A 21,386-nucleotide genomic window follows, 5' to 3' on the forward strand; every position below is an offset into this window, starting at 1 on the left:
CATGTCGGAATAAAACATCGTTTTAAACTTGGAAAAACCACAGCAGAAACTCACAAAAGCCAGTTGTTGAGGCGAACTTCTGGTGACAACGCTTTAGGGCAGACAGAGACTAACGACTTTTAAAAGAGTTTCAGACTCAGGCGAAAGTCAACTTATCATGTCATCTGACAACACGACAAAAAATATTCAGAATGTGAGAGACTTGTTCCTGTAAAATCGAAGACAGACCACCCAAGGCCTCTGCGACACCTTGTTCCAAGACGGCCAGAAGCACCATCGTGCGAAAGCCTGCAGAGAACTCGAACAACTGCTTCAAGACGATCCAAACTTCTGTGCAGAGGTTGCACTGTTAGCGAAAGTTAATTTTATGGCTTGGCTGTTAAACTGAGCAGTAGTCTTCACAATGGAAGAGTCCTTTTTCACCTAGGCCAATAAAAGCTCGACAAGTGAACCCGTCGTCGACGGTTTTGCATTTCTACCTCCAATCTTTCGATTGGATACCCCTACTTGACGGTTCTGAGTGCTTCCAGTATAGACTGACAATAGAGTATGCAAAGATTATTGTGTATTGTAGCTTATTTGTTTTAGATTTTTGTATATTATGAGGCAATTTCCAGTATTTGCACTATGCATAATGCCCCTGGAGGTATTCTGGCGTTACATAACTGCTTTATAGTGATGTGATCCGATATATTCACAGCGCTTTTCAAGCAACAACAAATGAGTGATAATTATTGAGCTTTCGGAAGCCTCAACTCATGAAGATGACGACGGTGACAGCTGTCGCAAGGTCGAGAACTGTAACGCAATTGTGCTGTTCGAAACTTTGACGATTTCATTCAATCATGGTACCGCGAAAGTCTTAGAGGGTACATGATGCGATGTAAGATCCGCAAACGTTGGAACTATTGCTTTGTTTCATTCATTGTTTTATATCATCAGCATGTGTGTCTGTGTTATCAGTTTAATATCTGGAATATCTGTTGCATGAAATGCAAGCTCAAACCAAAGAGAACTGGATGATATTATGCCATTATATCCTTCTTGTGTTCCCTTATGTATGTTAATTGTATGTAAGTCTGCGTTACTTAAGTGTATAGCTGTACGAGGTTTTCTCAAAAACCATTAAAAAAATTGAACTACTGTAACGTGTTAGGAAAACATAAAGTCCAGGACACGTTTACGTGCAGACGCGCATACGAATGGAGAGGAGATGGAATTAACCTTCCCTCTCCCCTCCCTCCTCCCACATTCACACAAGAAATTTTAGTAAAGGTATGTTTTACGGTACTTTTATCAGTTTCCAAGTTCCTCTTCCAAGATTCGGAGAGTAAATTAATACGAAAACTAAGAACCAGGAAATGGTAAAGATGAAGGAAATTACAAGCTATGTTTACCACAGGACACTACCTTCTTACTTAGCTGAGAGCCGGCTGACATTGATTGGCTTGAGCTCTGACCGGCTGCAATAAACATTCCAACCAGGTGCTGACTGTGCCTGCTTACACAAATGGTTGAAATGGGAGTTAACATCTGAGGTCATCAGTCCCCTAGACTTAGAACTACTTAAACCTAACTAACCTAAGGACATTGCACACATTCATGCCCAAGGCAGGATTCGAACCTGCGACCGTAGCCGCAGCGCAGTTCCGGATTGAATCGCCTAGAACCGCTCGGTCACAGCGGCAGGCTGCTGACACAACAAATCCAATATGATTCTTGAGTCTACAGGTAGTACAGACAAATCACAGGAAACTGAGGAAGCCTAGCCGGAAGGGAAGGATCCTACACTAAGAAACAAAAAAGAGACTGGCTTCTCACATGTAGACAGAAGCTACTGAAGTTGAAGCTGACGACTGTCTCCTCACTTATGCGCTCGATTATCCACAGATTGCAGACATGCGTTCGTCATCGTAGAACCTCTGTGACTAACATTGGAATACCCAGATCCTGTGAAAGTAGGGGATAAAGAATAGGAAAAAGATTGAAACTTCCTGATAGATTAGAACTGTGTTCCGAATCGTACTCTACCTCGGGATCTTTGGCTTTCACGGGAAACTGATCTACCAACTGAGCTATCCAAGCACTACTCTCGACCAGTCCTCACAGCTGTATTTCCACCAGTTTTAATCTGTTAGGAAGTTTCATACCAATGAACCCTCCACTGCAGATTGAAAATTTCATAGTAGAAAAAGTCGGAAAAGTCATAGGTCTCTGTGGCGCGTTAAAACTGATGGTGACGACAATTTACGGTGAATGCAGGATTTTGGGTCCGCCCGTGCCTGCATGAATACAAAAATGCACAGCCGGCCGCGGTGGTTTCGCGGTTCTAGGCGCGCAGTCCGGAACCGTGCGACTGCTACAGTCGCAGGTTTGAATCCTGCCTCGGGCATGGATGTGTGTGATGTCCTTAGGTTAGTTAGTTTTAAGTAGTTCTAAGTTCTAGGGGACTAATGACCACAGCAGTTGAGTCCCATAGTGCTCAGAGCCATTTGAACAAAAAATGCACGAACAGGCTACTTACAATGTAGGGTCTCGGTGGACTGAAAGTGAGATGTGCGGCGCCTGGGGCACAATCGCGGTCGCGACTAGGAGTGCCGTCTGACCTGCAGAAAGGGCGACGCGTAGAGTCCACAAGCCAAAATTCCAAGTGAGCTGTGTAGTGTATGAAGGGCAGGCGGGGAGCGACCACTTGGCGCTCTCGGAATCGCGGCGTACGAATGGCAAGAACGCGGCTGGCGAGTTGATGAGGAGCGGCTTTGTTTGCGCAGCTCTCGGGCCACCTGTTAGCGCGAGGTTTTGGGAGCGCAGCAGGCGGCCTCTTTATTGCTATCCCTACAGCCCTAGCCCTAGCCCCAGCGGCAGCGCCGGCCCTCGCGTCCGCGCCGCTGCGCCCGCAAGCGCAGTAATCTGGGCCCTACAGTGACCGCCGAGGCGCGCTAGAGGGCGCGGATTACGCTGCGTGCGTCACGCACCACGCAGCTCCTCCGCCCACTCCACTTCACTGCTCTCAGCCTGAATTGGTGGTCAGAGGCGATAAACCGGCGCAGCCCCAGCAACGGCCGCTTTGGCTGTGCAGCCAAGAGCCGCGCGGCACAATGCAACTCCCTGCTCCCGTTCGGGCTTCCAACCATACCTACAGCCACTATTTGAAGGCGACCGCATCTTTCGCGTGGTCATCGTTGTGCATTCGTTTCCGTAAATGTTTTCACCACAGTCTCTTTAAATTATACTGTGTGATTGAGCTGCCCCTACCAATAGGTTCTTTGCAACCCACAACACATTCGAATTCCGCGTACAAGATATTCACATTCTTTCGCTCGCTACACACAAACTATGATTCCCATACAAAAAATTAACAAGACTTCGTTGTAGCAAATTTAATGTAGTTAAATTTGGTACCCAGATACGTTTTCACTAGAGATTGTATTTTTCGAATCTTTCAATAAAAGCGTAAAAAAGTGACTTTCAGAAACATATGTCTGGAATAACTCGGAAACTACAGCCTCTAGCGGAAACGTATTCCATTAAAATAAAGAAAAATTAAAAAAAAATGGCTCTGAGCACTATGAGACTTAACTTCTGAGGTCATCAGTCCCCTAGAACTTAGAACTGCTTAAACCTAACTGACCTAAGTACATCGCACACACCCATGCCTGAGGCAGGATTCGAACCTGCGACCATAGCGGTCGCACGGTTCCAGACTGTAGCGCCTAGAACCGCTCGGCGAACACAGCCGGCTTCAGTACAAAATTTAACTAGATTAACCATGGTGTACAGCAAGCAAGAGAATATCAAAAATCTCGCACATGGTTTTTGAAGGCTCTGCGGGAAGCACAAAACTTATCAGTAAGGGCAGCTGAACCACCCTGTATATGAAAAGCAACGAACATAATAAGATAAATACAGAAAACTGCTATTAGTCGCTTTTGGAAATACACAAAACAGATGAAGATTTCAATGGGTGAAGAGGAACCGAAATGAAATTTGGCGCTTTCAGAGGGTATATTATGTTATTTTATTCATTAGATCATTGAGTCAAATTTACAAAGAACTTGGCAGTGAGAGCCCACTTATCAGAATGATATCCTACCACACTTGGCCTGGATGCATGGACTTTTTCCGTTGCGAAGAGTAGCATAAAGCCGTTGTCTCCTCTCCTGAGACAAGCTGGACCACAGGAGTTGCAAATGGTCCTTGATATTTTCCATTATGGCACTGTCATGGAGCTTACGTCCAAACTGGTTTCATATATGTTCTATCGTAGACAGATCTCAGGATCATGCTGGTCACTGGAGTACCTCATCATCACTTAGACAGTTCACAGAGGTACGTGCCATGCGTGGACAAATATTTTGCTGTCGCAAGAAGCAAGATAAGTAATGTCCACGCTTCCAACACACGGAAAAACTCAAAACGGCCGTCTGTGTTGTGGTGCTAAAGGAAGCCTACGCATCAAACGAAAATTCCCTATCCGACTGTTGCTAGTCTCCCATCAATGGTGAGGGACGACACAGAATGCCGCAGGAAGTTCATTAGTTGTTTTCGGGCTGGTGCAGGTGTGAAAGGGTTAGGATGTGCCCGTGCACAATAAAACGTCCCCCCTCCCCCCTTGCGATGGTCAAACGTGGTGAACCGGAAGCTTGACAACCGGTATCTCTTCCCTTAGATCCAATCCTACGTGGACCATTGAGACATCCGAATGTCCCACAGATATGGATATTGTACGATTCGACTATCTTGTCAGTTGGAGACACACACAATGAGGCCCCCTAAAATCTCTGTCAGGTGCTGATAACGGTGTATCCCACGAGTATGGGGCATTTCCACGTCTTCCACAGTTACCACTCGTCACCCGCGCTGTTCGTGCCTGTTATACACCCTACGAGGACTGTTAACAATACTAAACATGAACATCACTAACGCTTTCTGACGATCTTTCTACCTGTCACACAGAATTGCAACTCTTATGATTTACGTATCCCCTACCCTTCCCCGGTGGTGTGCACGTGTATGAAATTGCATTTATATCCGATCATGTCTCTGGACGCTTCAAATTTTTGGCGGGCTTGCAACAGTACAGGCGGCATTCTAGTTCGTATCTAAATACCACCTTCCATTTTACTTGCCTTCTGGCCACGGATTTACGTCTTCCAATTATAAGTACTAATACATATTGTCATTTAAATCCCTCAACTTCCAGCATGTGCTGTACAACAATTGTACGTATATATAAGTAAGCGGTTGGAAATGTAATTACAGACACCAGCTTTGGTGACAAAATGGTCAAGGCGCTGAATTTGTGACACAGTTGTTGTGACAATGGATTTGCATTCAGGACGACAATGGCTCCAAACACCATCCAGGCGAATGGATCAGTCTTCTTGGTCAATTCCCGTAAAAGCAGCGCTTGTGCTCCATCTCCAATCGTATCGACGTCGACGATGCGTTAAAGCCTACCTATCTTCGGTCTTGGATATTTTGATCATCATCTTTAAAATTTCCAACCTATTTCCTTAATTGCATCCACCATAGCACTTTCACTACTAATCTGTTAATTCTGGGTCTTCTTTTTCCTAGCCTTATTCCGTTTCTTCACAGGCTCGGCATGTCAACCTGGGTTTGGTAATGTCCTTGGCAGAGGGCGGCTGAGACCCCTTCCTCCAGACTCGCCTTCCTCCTTCCTGCCTTGGAGGTTTTGTTTACAATTACGAGGGGCGTTCAATAAGTAATGCAACACAAATTTTTCTGAAAGCAGGTTGGTTTTATTCACGATTACAATTCATCATATTATTCTTTTGGCTACAAAACCCTATTTTTGAATATGATCTCCGTTCAATGCGACAGCCTCACACCACCTTACTGTGCCTGTATGCACAGATGGTACAAATCTACTCGTCGACGTCGGAGCCAATGGCCTGCTACATCAATAACCTTCCCATCATCCACGCACTGCTTCCCGTGGAGTGCATCCTTTGTTCGGCCAAAAAGATGAAGTCGTAGGTGAGGAACCCAAAGGGTACAAACCTCTCAATATTCCAACTGTTGTGCTAGTTTGTCAGCACTGTCAACAGACACATTCCATTTGAGGACCGAGGTGCTTATGATCCGTCGACCACCTCAGATGAGAGTATCCGCACGTTCGAACATTACCACAATCCCAACTCTTGTCGGCCGACCGGCGCGGGAGGTCGGACAGGTTTGCGCGATCTCATTGCAGTGATGACAGACGCCTCGCCCAATGACTCACCGCGGTTTTTTTTTCACTGCAGGGTCTCCGTAGAGATTCTGCAAGCACCTATGGATCGCTCCAATGCTCTGATTTTCCGCCAAAAGAAACTCAGTGAGAGCTCTCTGCTTGGAACACATGTCCGTTAAAGACGTCTCTTTGAAGGCTACGCACAGCGTCGCCATCTATTCGAACTTCATGTAACAATAGAAGCTGAAGCGGTAATATTCCACGGCCTCCCACAACATATTCTGCAATTTTTCAACCGAAATCAGGCGAGAAAAAATTGAGTTGTATTACTTGTTGAACGCTCCTCGTTATACCAGATGACAGCCGAAACAGTCACAGAAACTACGACCGTCCTCTAATAACCAAGGATTAGATATTGACTGTGTAGATAAAAATTTCCATAAATCTCATGTAAAACATTCTTTATTTAGCAGCTACAATAATTGTAATGCGAAGTAAGGAAAAATGAAGATGATCTACTAACAAAAATACGAGTAGTACACCAGATGACACAGTAGATTTGAACATTTGTAAATAGGTGTAAGTTGCTTTAAATGTGGATTGACTGTTGGCCCTGACGGGTTCTTGAAGTAAATATCGCCAACGACTAGTGCAGACCTCGGTCTACTCTTCAGACCCGTCTGTCCCGACAAACTTTATTTCGTATTCACATCGTTAGCCTCACCGCTTCATGGCATATCACCTTCCAATCTAACCTAGACTTCATCTAGTGTTACATATCAGCCTGCAACCCTGCAACCACAAATTAAAAAAAAGTGGTTCAAATGACTCTGAGCACTATAGGACTCAACTGCTGTGGTCATCAGTCCCCTAGAACTTAGAACTACTTAAACCTAACTAACCTAAGGACATCACACACATCCATGCCCGAGGCAGGATTCGAACCTGCGACCGTAACAGTAGCACGGTTCCGGACTGCGCGCCTAGAACCGCGAGACTACCGCGACCGGCAACCACAAATTAGATCCTTTTTTTTGCGAGGAGAGCGTTGTCACACATTAACGTCATTCTCAGGAGTAATGTGAACGTGCCGTAATGACTTTTATCAGATACTGACTGATCAATAAATTGGCTCGGCATCATGTCTACGCTAAACTGTAGGTTTCCTCGCAACTGGTTGGGTAAGACAATTCAGAGACCTGAGGAAAACGATAGGTTTAATGGCACAATCGTAAAACACTTACAAGTTTCATTGAAGGTCGTTTTTACGAAATGATCTAAAAGCACTGAAATGAAATGCAAGGATCAATGGGGATGAAATCTGTCTAGATGTCGCGATATGAAATAATGTCAGTGCGATTTGCTCGAATATGCTCATCCTGTAATGTAATGAAGGTGTGGTGAATATTGATAGTCTGTGCCATACGGGGACTCGAACTCGGTTTCGCAGTTGCTTTACCCATTAACCGTGCAGGCGTTCTCGGATAGCCTAATGCCTAAGCTCGCAATGACCTGAAAATGTAATTTAGAGTCCCTATCTGCCATAAACTTTCAAATGTCACGAAATATTCAGCATCTACACCCACTATCGAAACTACATTCATATGTGGTGTCAAGCGAAATATGTTACTGAACTGAGGTAGGGACGACGCAGCATCTTGGATGAAGAATTGTCTATAGACGTGGATGTTACTTCGAGTGTGCTTCAGGGCAATGTGTGCTGCACCATGTTGTATATTAATGAACTTCCAGATGATATAAATAGTAACCTCAGAAATTTCGCAGATGACACAGTTATCTTACAATGAAGCATCGTCTGAAAGAAACCTGCACAAATTTTCATTCGGATCTTGATAAGATTTCAAAGCGACTGGCTTCAAATGTTCAGAAATGCAAACCTGCACTTTTAAAAAACTAAAAGCATACTATCCTATACTACAATGTCAGCGAGTCACAACTGGAACAGGTCAACTCATATAAATACCTGGGTGTAACAGTTTGTAGGGATATGAAACGGAACGACCTCACAGGCTCAATCGTAGGTAAAACAATGAGCAGAACGCGGTTCATTTGTGAACTACTACGGAAATGTCATCAGTTTACAAAGACGAGTGGTTATAAATCACTCACCTGATCCATCGTGGAATATGTGTGGGACCCTTTCCAAATAGGGCTAACGAGGGATATTCAATGTGCTGAAAGAAGGGCAGCAGAAATAGTCACAGATTTGTCAGAACCATTGAAAAGTGTCACAGAGATACTGAAGAAACAGAATTGGCAGACTATTGAAGATAGATGCAGACTATTCTGAAATAACTTGCTTACAGAGTTGTAAAAACAATCTTTAAGCGAGGTATCTAGGTATGTACTATAACACCGTTCGTATCGTTCCCGCTGGCATCGTGAGGGCTACATTAGACATATAGTTGTAAAACTACCGTATGCTACTGCTAAGCAAGCGTAGTATACGGTGGTTTTCCCAGTATCCTTCGTCAGTTAAGATCGTAAAGGAGCACGTTAGCTGTGTTGAATACATATTGGGCGTTATCCCATTTTTATCGCTTTGTTTGCAAGTGCGATCATTGTCTTACTAGATTCCCCTGGAACTACGTAAGAGTATACAGGGTGTTACATAAAGGTACGGCCAAACTTTCAGGAAACATTCCTCACACACAAAGAAACAAAATATGTTAGGTGGACATGTGTCCGGAAACGCTTACTTTCCATGTTAGAGCTCATTTTATTACTTTTCTTCAAATAACATCAATCATGGAATGGAAACACACAGCAACAGAACATACCAGCGTGACTTCAAACACTTTGTTACAGGAAATGTTCACAATGTCCTCCGTTAGCGAGGATACATGCATCCACCCTCCGTCGCATGGAATCCCTGATGCGCTGATGCAGCCCTGGGGAATGGCGTATTGTATCACAGCCGTCCACAATACAAGCACGAAGAGTCTCTACATTTGGTACCGGGGTTGCGTAGACAAGAGCTTTCAAATACCCCCATAAATGAAAGTCAAGAGGGTTGAGGTCAGGAGAGCGTGGAGGCCATGGAATTGGTCCGCCTCTACCAATCCATCGGTCACCGAATCTGTTGTTGAGAAGCGTACGAGCACTTCGACTGAAATATGCAATAGCTCCATTGTGCATGAACCACATGTTGTGTCGTACTTGTAAAGGCACATGTTCTAGCAGCACAGGTAGAGTATCCCGTATGAAATCATGGCGGTGAATCGAGGAAGTACAGTACATACTGACGAAACTAAAATGAGCTCTAACATGGAAATTAAGCGATTCTGGACACATGTCCACGTAACATCTTTTCTTTATTTGTGTGTGAGGAATGTTTCCTGAAAGTTTGGCCGTACCTTTTTGTAACACCCTGTACAATAAGCCGCACAACCTAAGGAACATTTTTATTCTCCATAATTATCCTCTTTTGCGTTACTTAAAAATAAGCAGTATTTGTAGCAAAATTAAATTGTCAAATGTTTAATTTACATTACATTCGAAAGCTTTTGATTTGTAACATGGAACAGGTGACTGTTTTAGTAAAACTAAAAAAAGTTACAGGTTTATCATACAGTGCTATAAAAGGCAAATTCCTCGAAAGAATGGTAAACAAAAAATTTCAAATATTCTTCAATATTTCGCCGAGCTTACATAATATATGTTTCTGCCATTTATAAAGAACTTCCAGACTCTTGTTCTTGTTTATGATGAAAAACGTTTCATTGAGTACAAAATAACAGCTATAACTGCACATGATTTTTCTCTGTTTGGAGCCAATCATATAACACTTACGGAACCATATAAGCGCCATTGGACAGTTTGATATGCTTTTATTACAATATCTAGATTTCAGCCTTCGGCCATTTTCAACTGTTACACATGTAAAAAGAATTTCTGTAGTTTTTTATGTTTGTGCACATAAACCTGTACCTACATCAAAAGCAGTTCCTTTGGTTGCATAAAAGGGAGGAATAATAAAACTTTATTACTTATAAAATGCAATTTATATTGTGTAAGGGTATAATATACATAATGGACTAAAAATGAACGACTTACGATTCTAATTGTGTGCAAAACAAAAAACAAAAAGAAACCTTCAGCTCCCTCTTTCTCTCACACATTCATTTATGTTCCTTTCTCTGCCAATGATACCAATACTACGGGAAATAAAAGAAAAAGATACCGAACGGGGTAGCGCAGTAGTTAGCACACTGGACTCGCCTTCGGGAGGACGTCGGTTCAAATTCGTGTCCTGTCATCCAGATTTAGGTTTTCCGTGATTTCCCTAGATCGCTTAAGGTAACTACAGAACCTTAGTTTTGGTAGGACGCACCTCTTATTAGACTAATTATAGTGCGCACTTACGCTTGTAAGTAATTATTAATCTTCCACTGCGTACGCGAGTAGAACGTAAAGCAGCCCTAATGACCGGTGCACTGGAAAGCACTGAAATGTACTTCACAGTGGCTTGCAGAGTGCAGGTGTAGACGAAGATGTATCTCCTTCAGCTCACGCAGAAGAATGAACTTCATAACATTGCGCCCAGCACAGCTCCACCTGACACGACTGCAGAAGTCCTGCGGCCACGGCGCGGGAGGTCCTCCGCTTCCGCGGGCTCCGCTAACATCCGGCCCCCCTCCGCTCCTAATCCTCGCTCAGCTTCCGGACTCTGCAAAGGGCGGCTAACGGCAGCGACAGCTGAAGGGCCCCGGAGTGGACGTCAGGTGCGGGCTGGAGTGTTTTCCGTGTCAACAGCGGCGCGCGCCTGTCCTGTCCAACTGTGCCCTGCAGCCAAACAGAAACACTCGAGTTGGCAGCACGCCGCTCCGCTGCCTGCGACCACCGTCCGCCGCGAAGCATAAATATTTGCCGCGCCCGCAAATAAATACACCGCCAACTGTCGCCTCACTACTGCCGGGAGACGTCACAGCGCGGACGACTTCAATTGGTCCATGTCAGCGAAGGTGCCACTCTGGACACACCCATCGGGATCTCATCCTTGGCGTTTGTTCTTCTACATCTGCATCTACGTACATATTCTGTAAGCCACCGTATGAAGCATGGCGGAGGGTGCCTTGTATCACTACTAGTCATTTCCTTTCCTGTTCTATACGCAAATGGAGGGAGGGAAGGACGACTGTCTGTCTAGCACCATAAGAGCCCTCAATTCTCTTATCTTCCTGGTCCTTACGGGAAATTACGTTGGCGGCAGTAGAATCGTTCTGCAGTCAGCTTCAAACGCTCCTTCTGTAAATTTTCTCATAGCTTTTCGTGAAAAGAACGTTCTAGTCCTTCCAACGATTCCCGTTTGAGTTCACGAACCATGTCCCTAATACTCGCCTGTTGATCGAACCTTCCGGTAAAAAATCTAGCAGCCCGCTTTTGAATTCCTTCGATATCCTCCTCTAATCAGACATGGTATGGATCCCAAATACTAAAGCAGTATTCAAGAATGGGTAGCTCTAGTATTTTGTACGCGATCTCCTTTATGGACGAGCTACACACACCTAAAATTCTCTCAATAAATCGAAGTCGACCATTCTCTTTCTTCTGAGTCGCCCCTTAAGACTTCCTTATTGGTACAGTCGTAGCGGCCTTCCTTCTGATGATTTTTGTCTGGTGTCGCTCTGAAACACACGTGAAACATTACATTAGAGTACCGGAAGGACAATTTCAAGTCGTTGGAGCGAACGAATGCTGCAGGAAAGACGTTGAACTCGTATTCGGGAGGACGCCGTTAAGAACAATTCGTGTTTTATATCCAATGGGATAAAAAGCTGTCATAGAAACATTCCTTCTTCCAGTGCCGACTTAATATTCTAGAATGCCGCAGCAGTTGTTCAGCTATCTTCTTTTGTATGTTAAGATAGACACACATATATGAAAAGGCCACATCAACGTCATTGTAATATGAGGGCATTTTTTTCACGGCATAAACTACCAAATGCTAGTAGGAAGTAAATACAGCTGCCGTCACCTCGAAGGTTAGTTGGAATACCGGTGCTTTATTAGGCACTATCCTACTGAGGGTGAAATGCCCTTGCCTTCCTCCGATCTTTGAACTGATTTACCCAGCATGTCGTAGGACAACTCACATTATTAACATGGATTTCATACCATGGTACAACTTGGCATTATTCACATTAACAAATCGCTTTAAGTAGTTGAAAAAAGCATTTAGTGACTGAAAAAAATTTAGGATCACACGCCGTACCTTGTGGCTGTGGTGGTACTTGGGGGGTAGAGCACTAGATTGCACTCTTGCGGTTCTAGATTCAATCCTGAGTAGAGGCGTATGAACGGAGGTTGTTATTCTTACCAATCCCTCCAGGAAGGCCCCAAATCCACTGAACCTCCTGTCAAAATGAGTACCGGGGGTCTTTCCCTGGGGTAAAGGACGGCAGGGAAGAGGTATCCGCCGCCCCCTCCCCATCGTGGAGTCGCGGCGAATGGAAAGACTGTACCCTACGAGCAGGCAGTCGGCGACAATTTTTATATCATGAGCTTGCGTCACGGACCCTGTGCCTTTGGATTTGTAGTCTAGCATCTACTAACTCAATCGGTCACAATAATAAAAGTCAAAGTACAAGTAAAGCCCACTAAGTACTTATACTGGCTGATTATAATTAAAGCGCAGCTACTTACGAAAGACAGTATGGGCTGTAATTACCGTATGGCAGCGAAACTTGGTAGATATTCTAAAGCGATAATGTGGAACCGATTTAGAGTGGAATAAAAATACCTCCAGTTTTGGCCACCACGTGCAAATATGATGCTGCGAATGCGAGAAAGACGTATAGAAATGTTTCCGTATGTAATAGATTAGGAACGAGACGCGGGCAGAAAAGGCCAAACAACTGAGAAAGGCATGACGTTGGTTTCATTATTAACTGCCGCTTACACAATTTGTTTAACATGAGTATCGATGACGTCAACGCAAAAAAAGACGTGATCAACAGTTGCTCACAGCAGTTCTGGTGGACCAGCCGCTGTGGCCGAGCTGCTCTAGGCGCTTCTGTCCGGAGCCGTGCGACTGCTACGGTCGCAGGTTCGAATCCTGCCTCGGGCATGGATGTGTGTGATGTCCCTTAGATTAGTTAGGTTTAAGTAGTTCTAAGTTCTAGGGGACTGATGACCTCAGATGTTAAGTCCCATCGTGCTCAGAGCCATTTGAACTATTTGAGTTTTGGTGTAACTTGAGTAGCGTGTCAGCGTGTTTCTATATACTGGTCTTCACGTCAGGAAAGGACCGAACGTGTTACTGGTAAGCGCGTTCTTTTAAACATCCCCAGAGCCAAAAAAATGGCCTTGAGCACTATGGGACTTAATATCTGAGGTTATCAGTCCCCTAGACTTAGAACTACTTAAACCTAACTAAACTAAGGGCATCACACACATCCATGCCCGAGGCAGGATTCGAGCCTGTGACGGTAGCAGCATCGCGATTCCGGACTGAAACGCGTAGAACCGCTCGGCCACAACGGCAGGCCAAAGCCGAAAGTCACATGGATTCAAATCAGGTGAACTTGCAGGCTGTGGATCTGGAAAACCTCTCGGAATAACACATTCGTGGAATGTTGCCTTAAGCCGATCTTTCACTAGGCGAGCGACATGAGGTGTTAGCCCACATCACATGAAAACAGTTGTTTACACACAGTTGCGCTCTTCCAAAACAGGAATCACATGCTGCACAAGGAGGTCTTGATAACGTGCATAGGTGACGGTACACCTGACGGGCCCTCTGGACGACTTCTCTTCAAAGAAGAATGGTTTGAGAATAAAGGTGGATCGAATCCACACCACACAGTCACGTGTGGTGAGTGCAGTGGCTCTCCGTGCACAACACGCCGTATAACAGTACCAATATTCAGCAGTCCTGTGTATGCACTGCACTCTGTATGTAAAATGTGCCTCGTCCACAGAATACTGCGCGGGCCACTTGGATCCGTACCAGACACTGAAGAGCAAATTCAGAACGTTGCCGCGGATCATGAGGTTTGAGTTGCCGCATCAAGTGAACCTTGCACGGGTACCAGTGTAATAAAGGCCGCAAAACTTTACGTACTTTTGACCGTAGAATAGTCAATTCTCGTGGCACTGCTCGAGCCCTAGCACTAACCGGGGACGTGCTGCATTGGCAGCTACAACAGCAACCTCGTCAATAACTTCCATCGAGATACGACGCCTTCCTCTTCCAGGCGCTATCCGTGGCTCATGCGTTATCGAATTTCATTATCAACATCTTTAAACCGCGTAATGATTCCGGCCTCTCCTCAGACTTTTCAGTCGGTTATACTTTCTCAACGCAGCATTATAATTGCTGCTGTTCACATTAAACAGTTTCATTAAGAGCACATAGCCCCTATTCTCGATAGACATACTGTTCACTCACGTTATGACTTACAAATGACAGCGTGGATGTCATACCGTCATACAAACAGTATACGGCGCTAGATTTGCTCCTGGTACTCATAATTGAAACTATTTTTTCCCAGGGTAAATTGGTTCCGCATTATCGCATTAGCTTATTACCAAGTTTCTTTGCGAAATGATAATTACAGCCTACAATGCAACCCCATGAGAAGCTGCACTAACCACCTAATATTAAGACACTCAGCGAGCATACCCAAACAAACTTTTAGTTGTTAACTATTGTTTATATGTTAAAATTATATTTGTAAAGTAATAAAGTCTTCAGTTTGGGCTACCAGTGAAATGTACCACAAACATTTTCATTTGTTTTATGTCAAAGTGAAAGAGAGGTAATTTGAATGTCGAAGGTAAAAATTACATTACTTGTGCCGATATCTACATCTACATACATACTCCGTAATCCACCATAAGGTGCGCGGTGGAGGTTACCTCGTATCACAACTAGCATCCTCTTTCCCTGTTCCACTCCCAAACAGAACGAGGGAAAAATGGCCGCCTATATGCCTCTGTACGAGCCCTCTTATCTTATCTTATCTTGGTGGTCTTTCCGCGAAATGTAAGTTGGCGGCAGTAAAATTGTGCTGCAGTCAGTCTCAAATGCTGGTTCTCTAAATTTCCTCAGTAGCGATTCACGAAAAGAACGACTCCTTTCCTCTAGAGACTCTCACCCGAGTTCCTGAAGCATTTCCGTAACACACGCGTGATGATCAAATCTACCAGTAACAAACCTAGCAATCCGCCTCTGAATTGCTTCTATGCCCTCCCTCAATCCGACCTAATAGGGATCCCAAACGCTCGAGCAGTACTCAACAATAGGTCGTATTAGTGTTTTATAAGCGGTTTCCTTTACAGATGAACCACACCTTCCCAAAATTTTAATGAACCGAAGACGACTACCCGCCTTCCTCACAACTGCCGTTACATGCTTGTCCCACTTCATATCGCTCTGCAATGATACGCCCAAATATTTAATCGACGTGACTGTATCAAGCACTACACGACTAATGGAGTATTCAAACATTACAGGATTATTTTTCCTATTTTATTTGTAGTGCCATAATTTCAAAACTATGTTTGTGGGAGGAAATGGAGCTCCTCTGTTCCGACGTTCACCAACGGAGACATGACGAGAGAGACGAGGTGTTGACCTGTTGACGACTTGCGCAGCGGCATGCACATGTGTCCTCGCTTTTAATGTACAGGTGTCGCGGCAGTAGTGGCGACCCGGACTTCCTCTTGGCGCCCGGGCCCGCATGTATGAGGGTGTGTTTCTGTGTGTGTGTTCCATTACTGTCGCAGATGTGTGGCCTGCACTGAAATGAGTTTTCCGCTGTCCGCAGGTCCGACCCCATGTGGCCCAACAGCCTGGCGGCCGGGTGAGTAGATTGCCTTCATTAGCCGACACGTGGCGCGCACGCGTCCGCATCGCCTGCCACGCTCTCTTGTTTGGCCAGCCGAGAGCCGCCGCCGCCGCCGCCGCTGCCACTTCGCACACTTCTAACCCCATCTCCAGCTGCGACACCTCGCCTTGCGCAGGCCATAAAGCTGGCACGAAAAATTTGCCAGCGCTGTTTGGGAAATACAGTGAATTAGCCTGCGTGCTGTTGCAGTCTTCAGACGAAATTCTAGTTTCATGGAGCTCTTCAACTATTGAAAGATGACTATTGTGTCAGAGACGGCAGAGGACTGCGAAGATCAGTTAACGTAAAGGATGGTGTCTTGAAAACAGGTTACAAAATTATTTTTTAATAAATAGAAAATACTTTCCTAATGTTCTGCGACATATTATTTGGTCACGAACAGGCTTCTTAGGGCATTGTTAGGTGACATTTGAATATCACAAACACAGTTAAAATGGCCTGAATCCTACACATATATTCCTTATAAGGGGCAATCAAATGAGAACAAAACACCAGCCACAGCGGGAATATGAAGTCGTACCACACAAAAGTGATCACTACACGCGTTAAGACTTTTGTTCCCCTGGGAAACGAGGCAATCAGTTCTTGTTTCGTAGACGGCGGTCGGTCGCTGACGGATCCATAGCCGCGCCCACTCTTGCATTTCCTCGTCCGACTGAAACGGACGTAAACACATATCTTTTTCAGGTCGCCGAAGATGTGAAAATCACACGGTGATAGATCCGGGCTGTACTGAGGATATTGCAGTATTTCCCAACCAAATCGCCGTCCTTGTGCAGTTGGCAGTGTGGTGGTGGGCGTTAACAATTAACAAAATGATTCCATTCAATAGCATTCCTGGGTGTTTTGACTTTATAGCGCGTCGTAGTTACTGCAAAGTGTCTTCATAGCGCTGCGCATTGATTCTGGTCCCACGCACGATGATCAGAAAGAGAGAGAGAGTGGAGGAGATGGTCTAAGAGAGGGGACAGAAGGAAGAAGAGACAGGGAGAGTGGAGAGGAGGAGATAGTTAAGAGTAAGAAGATGAGATACACAGACAAAGAGAGGAAGATGTAAACACAGAGAGTGTGAGAAGGAGATGTTCAATATATGTGTCAAATCTACAAGTGGGTGGAACTGTGGGGAAAATATATATATATATATATATATATATATATATATATATATATATATATATATATATAGGGTGTTACAAACAGGTATGGCCAAACTTCCAGGAAAAATTCCTCACACACAAATAAAGAAAAGATGTTATGTGGACATGTGTCCGGAAACGCTTAATTTCCATGTTAGAGCTCATTTTAGTTTCGTCAGTATGTACTGTACTTCCTGTGCTGCTAGAATATGTGCCTTTACAAGTACGACACAACATGTGGTTCATGCACGATGGAGCTCCTGCATATTTCAGTCGAAGTGTTCGTACGCTTCTCAACAACAGATTCGGTGACCGATGGATTGGTAGAGGCGGACCAATTCCATGGCCTCCACGCTCTCCTGACCTCAACCCTCTTGACTTTCATTTATGGGGGTATTTGAAAGCTCTTATCTACGCAACCCCGGTACCAAATGTAGAGACGGCTGTGATACAATACGCCATTCTCCAGGGCTGCATCAGCGCATCAGGGATTCCATGCCACGGAGAGTGGATGCATGTATCCTCGCTAACGGAGGACATTGTGAACATTTCCTGTAACAAAGTGTTTGAAGTCACGCTGGTACGTTCTGTTGCTGTGTGTTTCCATTGCATGATTAATGTGATTTGAAGAGAAGTAATAATATGAGCTCTAACATGGAAAGTAAGCGTTTCCGGACACATGCTCACCTAACATATTTTCTTTCTTTGTGTGTGAGGAATGGTTCCTGAAAGTTTGTTGTGTAACACCCTGTATATACAAAGCAGTTTCGATGTATGTGTGTATGATGTCTAACGTCTCCCAAACATCAGGATCGATTTCAACCCAATTTGGCGAACAAATAGCAAACTTCATGAATGTCAGTACTGTGTGGTTTACAACTCTCTAGCTTCAGCAAGAGCTGAGATACCAGCAGAAATTGGCTTTTTGCCAGTGCCATATAGGCTGCTCTGTCCGAAAGATGTGTTCTGTGTCAATAGTATTGAACTGTATTATCGACCTGCTTTTCAGGGCAGCAAACACCTCAGAGGCAACAAACTGTTTTCAGGACCTTGAAAAATAGGCTACCCTGTGTGACAAAATTGTTTTGAGAATAGTATCAGCCTGTTTCATTAACCTGTTGTGCAGAGGCTACACAAGCAGATGGGCATAGCTGGAGTTGGTTTAGATAGATAGAGGAGGGCATGACAGAGAGGGGGGGGGGGGAAGGAGGTGATGGATAGGGAGAGAGAGGGCATCAGGGAATGGACAGAGAGAATAGAGGGCAGGGGATGGATAGAGAGTGGCGAGGGAGGACAGAGAAAGGGAGAGCAGGAGATGGTAATGGAAAGGGGGAGAATGAGATTGATATAGATAGGGGGAATAGGACAGAGAGAAAAGTAGGAGGAGATGTAGATGGACAGAGAGAGAGGAGGAGAGATGGACAGAAAGACAGTGTGGGAGGAGATGGGCAAAAAGAGGAGCAGATGAGCAGAGAGAGGGCAGAAGAGATGGGCAGAGAGGGGGAGAGGGAGTAGATGGGTAGAGACAGTTGGGAGGAGGAAGGCAAGAAAGAAATGGACAGAGAAGGTTAAGGACAGAGATGAGATAAGTAGGAGACTGTGAGAGAGATGGGGGAAGGAGATGGGTAGACATTCCAGGTGGAGTCTGACCAAGCGTGGGGGGTGAGAGGAGGAGATGTGCACGACATTTGCGCAAATGAAGGCACAAGCGAGCGAAGCTGTGGCGAGTAAATGTATATCACTGCACATAAATGATAGACTCATTACTCCTCCAACACACGATTGGCGACAAGTCACCGAAAACAATAACAACCGAAAGTTACCTAAAGGTAATCTTCTGGAGTGACCTAAAGTGGAATTATCATATATAACTAACTGTAGAAATACCAGATGTCAGACTGAGATTCCATGAAATAATCCTAAGGCAATTCATCTGCAAAACAGTAACTTTCAAAACTCAAGTACTACTGATTGTTGAGTGTTATGATTAATACAATAATTCGTGAAGATACAGAGAAGAGCAATGCGTTTCCTCAGAGGCTTATCTAGTAAGCGCAATACGGACTTGCTCATCACAATGCAGTGGCAGACGTTACAAGAGAGGGTCCGTGATCACAGAGAAGGTTACTGTTAAAATTATGAGAGCGTACGTTCAAAGAAAAATCAGTCCTGCCACAAGTGTCTTGCTAAATGACTGACGAGACTGCCAGACCTCATACAGGGTTTTTTGAGAACCTTTCTTCCAATGCACCATCAGCAAACGCAACAAGGAAGTGGAAAGGTGATGATGCTACTAGAAACACCCTCCGCCACTTATCTTGGATTATCTTGTTGATACGCACGTAAATGTAGACTATGTCATGGTACTTTATGAACTTCAGAAAATTTACCGTCCGACTATGGTAACGCTGGTCCTCACAACGTCTTCTGCCAATTTCTGGAATAATCCTAAGCCTCCTTGTCCGTAATACAGGTCGATCGAAAGACGAGCACGTAAAAATGAGAATTTCTGTAAAGAGGATTTGAATTGGATTCGTACATTCAGCCACCCCAAGATAGCACCACAATTATTAACAACAAACGAAGATTCCAGCGTAATTCACGTGGTGCCTGTAGCATTGCCCAGCTCATTGCTTGGTATACACGTCGCTTTCCCAAGAGCAACGAGTATTTATTGTTGAGCAGTATTTCCCCACTCATTCGTATATACGTACTGTTGACACATATCGTGGGAAATGTCCAGATGGCACAGTGCTAAACAGTTCAACAATAACAGTATTAATCGTCCGTTTCCAGGAGTGCGGATCAGCTGCAGACAAGTAGAGAACCGGAAGACCGGTCAGTTTTACAGACGCTAAACTGGCTCGTGAGATGCTTGTGATGCTGCTTTCGTCTTCAAAAAGTTTAAGAAGATCATGTGTTCAATCTCAGATTTCGTATGGTAGTGCTCAAAAAGAGATTCGTAGGTTTAAATTTCGTGCACGTTGTGTTTGTAGTTTACAAAAATTGTAGGCGCTGGATAAACAAATGTGTCTACTTGTACTGTACATGGTTTCAGTCATTTTTTTACGTCCATGATATCGCAGAAATGGGCAATATTTTGTTTATGTGGCCGTTATTTCACCTCAATCGACACGTGAATAATCAAAACACCATAATTAAATCAAGTGAATATCTACATGTCTTTCATGAAAACACTTTGCACTGTCAGAAAACTGGTATATTGTATGTGGTATCGCGTCGTCGAATAGTGGGCTTTATTTTTTATTTTTTTGAACCTACAGTGAACAGTATTTCATATCAATAAAAAAAACTGCACAGTTACTTAGTCTGATGAGGCATACAAACGTTATCGCTTGTTGCATCAGGACTGCGCCACTTGCCCCGCATCTACTGACAAAGGACCGCGCCTACTATTCTTCACCGATTTCATCCCAATTAATGGTAGTTCCGGGCTTGGCCACAAATGAAAGTGGCGGAACTGGGAGTTCCAGATGGCCCAGCGTTCAGAAAAAGCAGCAGTTCGTGGTGCGAGTCAGGCGAACCAGGAGCCACTTATGTTGGCGCAGTTTTCTGATGGCAGTCGGCGTAGGGGAGAGAGTACAGAATGGCGATCCGCATGTCTTGGATTTCAGTATCTATGTGGAGACTTTTTTTGTTTTCAATATGTACGTTGCTTACACTGCAAATAAACTAAAATTAATATTTTTGCCAAAGGTATGAAAAGGAAAGGCAAAAGAAAACTTGGTATTTCAAATACATTCCCAAAAAGGGATTTTAAGCTGTACACGAGAACCCCACACATAAAATTAGATACGTTTGTTATTTTACAGTTATGGTTTACAGGTGCTGGGGTGATATTTATCATAAAAAACAGGGGAAGCAGTAATTTTATTGGCTTCTTTGAAGCGTTATATAGGCCACATTTTTACCATTACGTGGTTGTAGTCCTCTCTAGACGAGGTAAGAGCAATTTTGAAGATTTTCGAGCAAACTCCTTAGCTGACGATAAAAACAGGCATCACACTATTATCAGCGGGGTGAATCTGGAGGAGGGGGAGGAGTAACCACATGAATGAATGTCGTGTGACTAGGGCCTCCCGTCGGGTAGACCGTTCGCCAGGTGCAAGTCTTTCGATTTGACGCCTCTTCGGTGAATTGCGCGTTGATGGGGAT

General features: G+C 44.4%; 1 protein-coding gene across 3 annotated transcripts in view; it reads left to right on the plus strand.

Annotated features, from left to right (window-relative positions):
* The window catches only part of LOC126266998 (homeobox protein OTX2-B-like), a 278,020-nt gene that overhangs the window by 105,703 nt on the left and 150,931 nt on the right, over positions 1 to 21,386 (plus strand). For all 3 annotated transcript variants that reach the window (XM_049971757.1, XM_049971755.1, XM_049971756.1), the window contains exon 2: positions 15,994 to 16,029. In XM_049971757.1, coding sequence (XP_049827714.1) covers positions 16,004 to 16,029 — 26 coding nt within the window. In that variant the 5' untranslated portion in view covers positions 15,994 to 16,003. The remainder of the gene's footprint in view (positions 1 to 15,993; positions 16,030 to 21,386) is intronic.

This window comes from Schistocerca gregaria, chromosome 4, assembly GCF_023897955.1.
Source record: "Schistocerca gregaria isolate iqSchGreg1 chromosome 4, iqSchGreg1.2, whole genome shotgun sequence".
NCBI classification, from domain to species: Eukaryota; Metazoa; Arthropoda; class Insecta; order Orthoptera; family Acrididae; genus Schistocerca; species Schistocerca gregaria.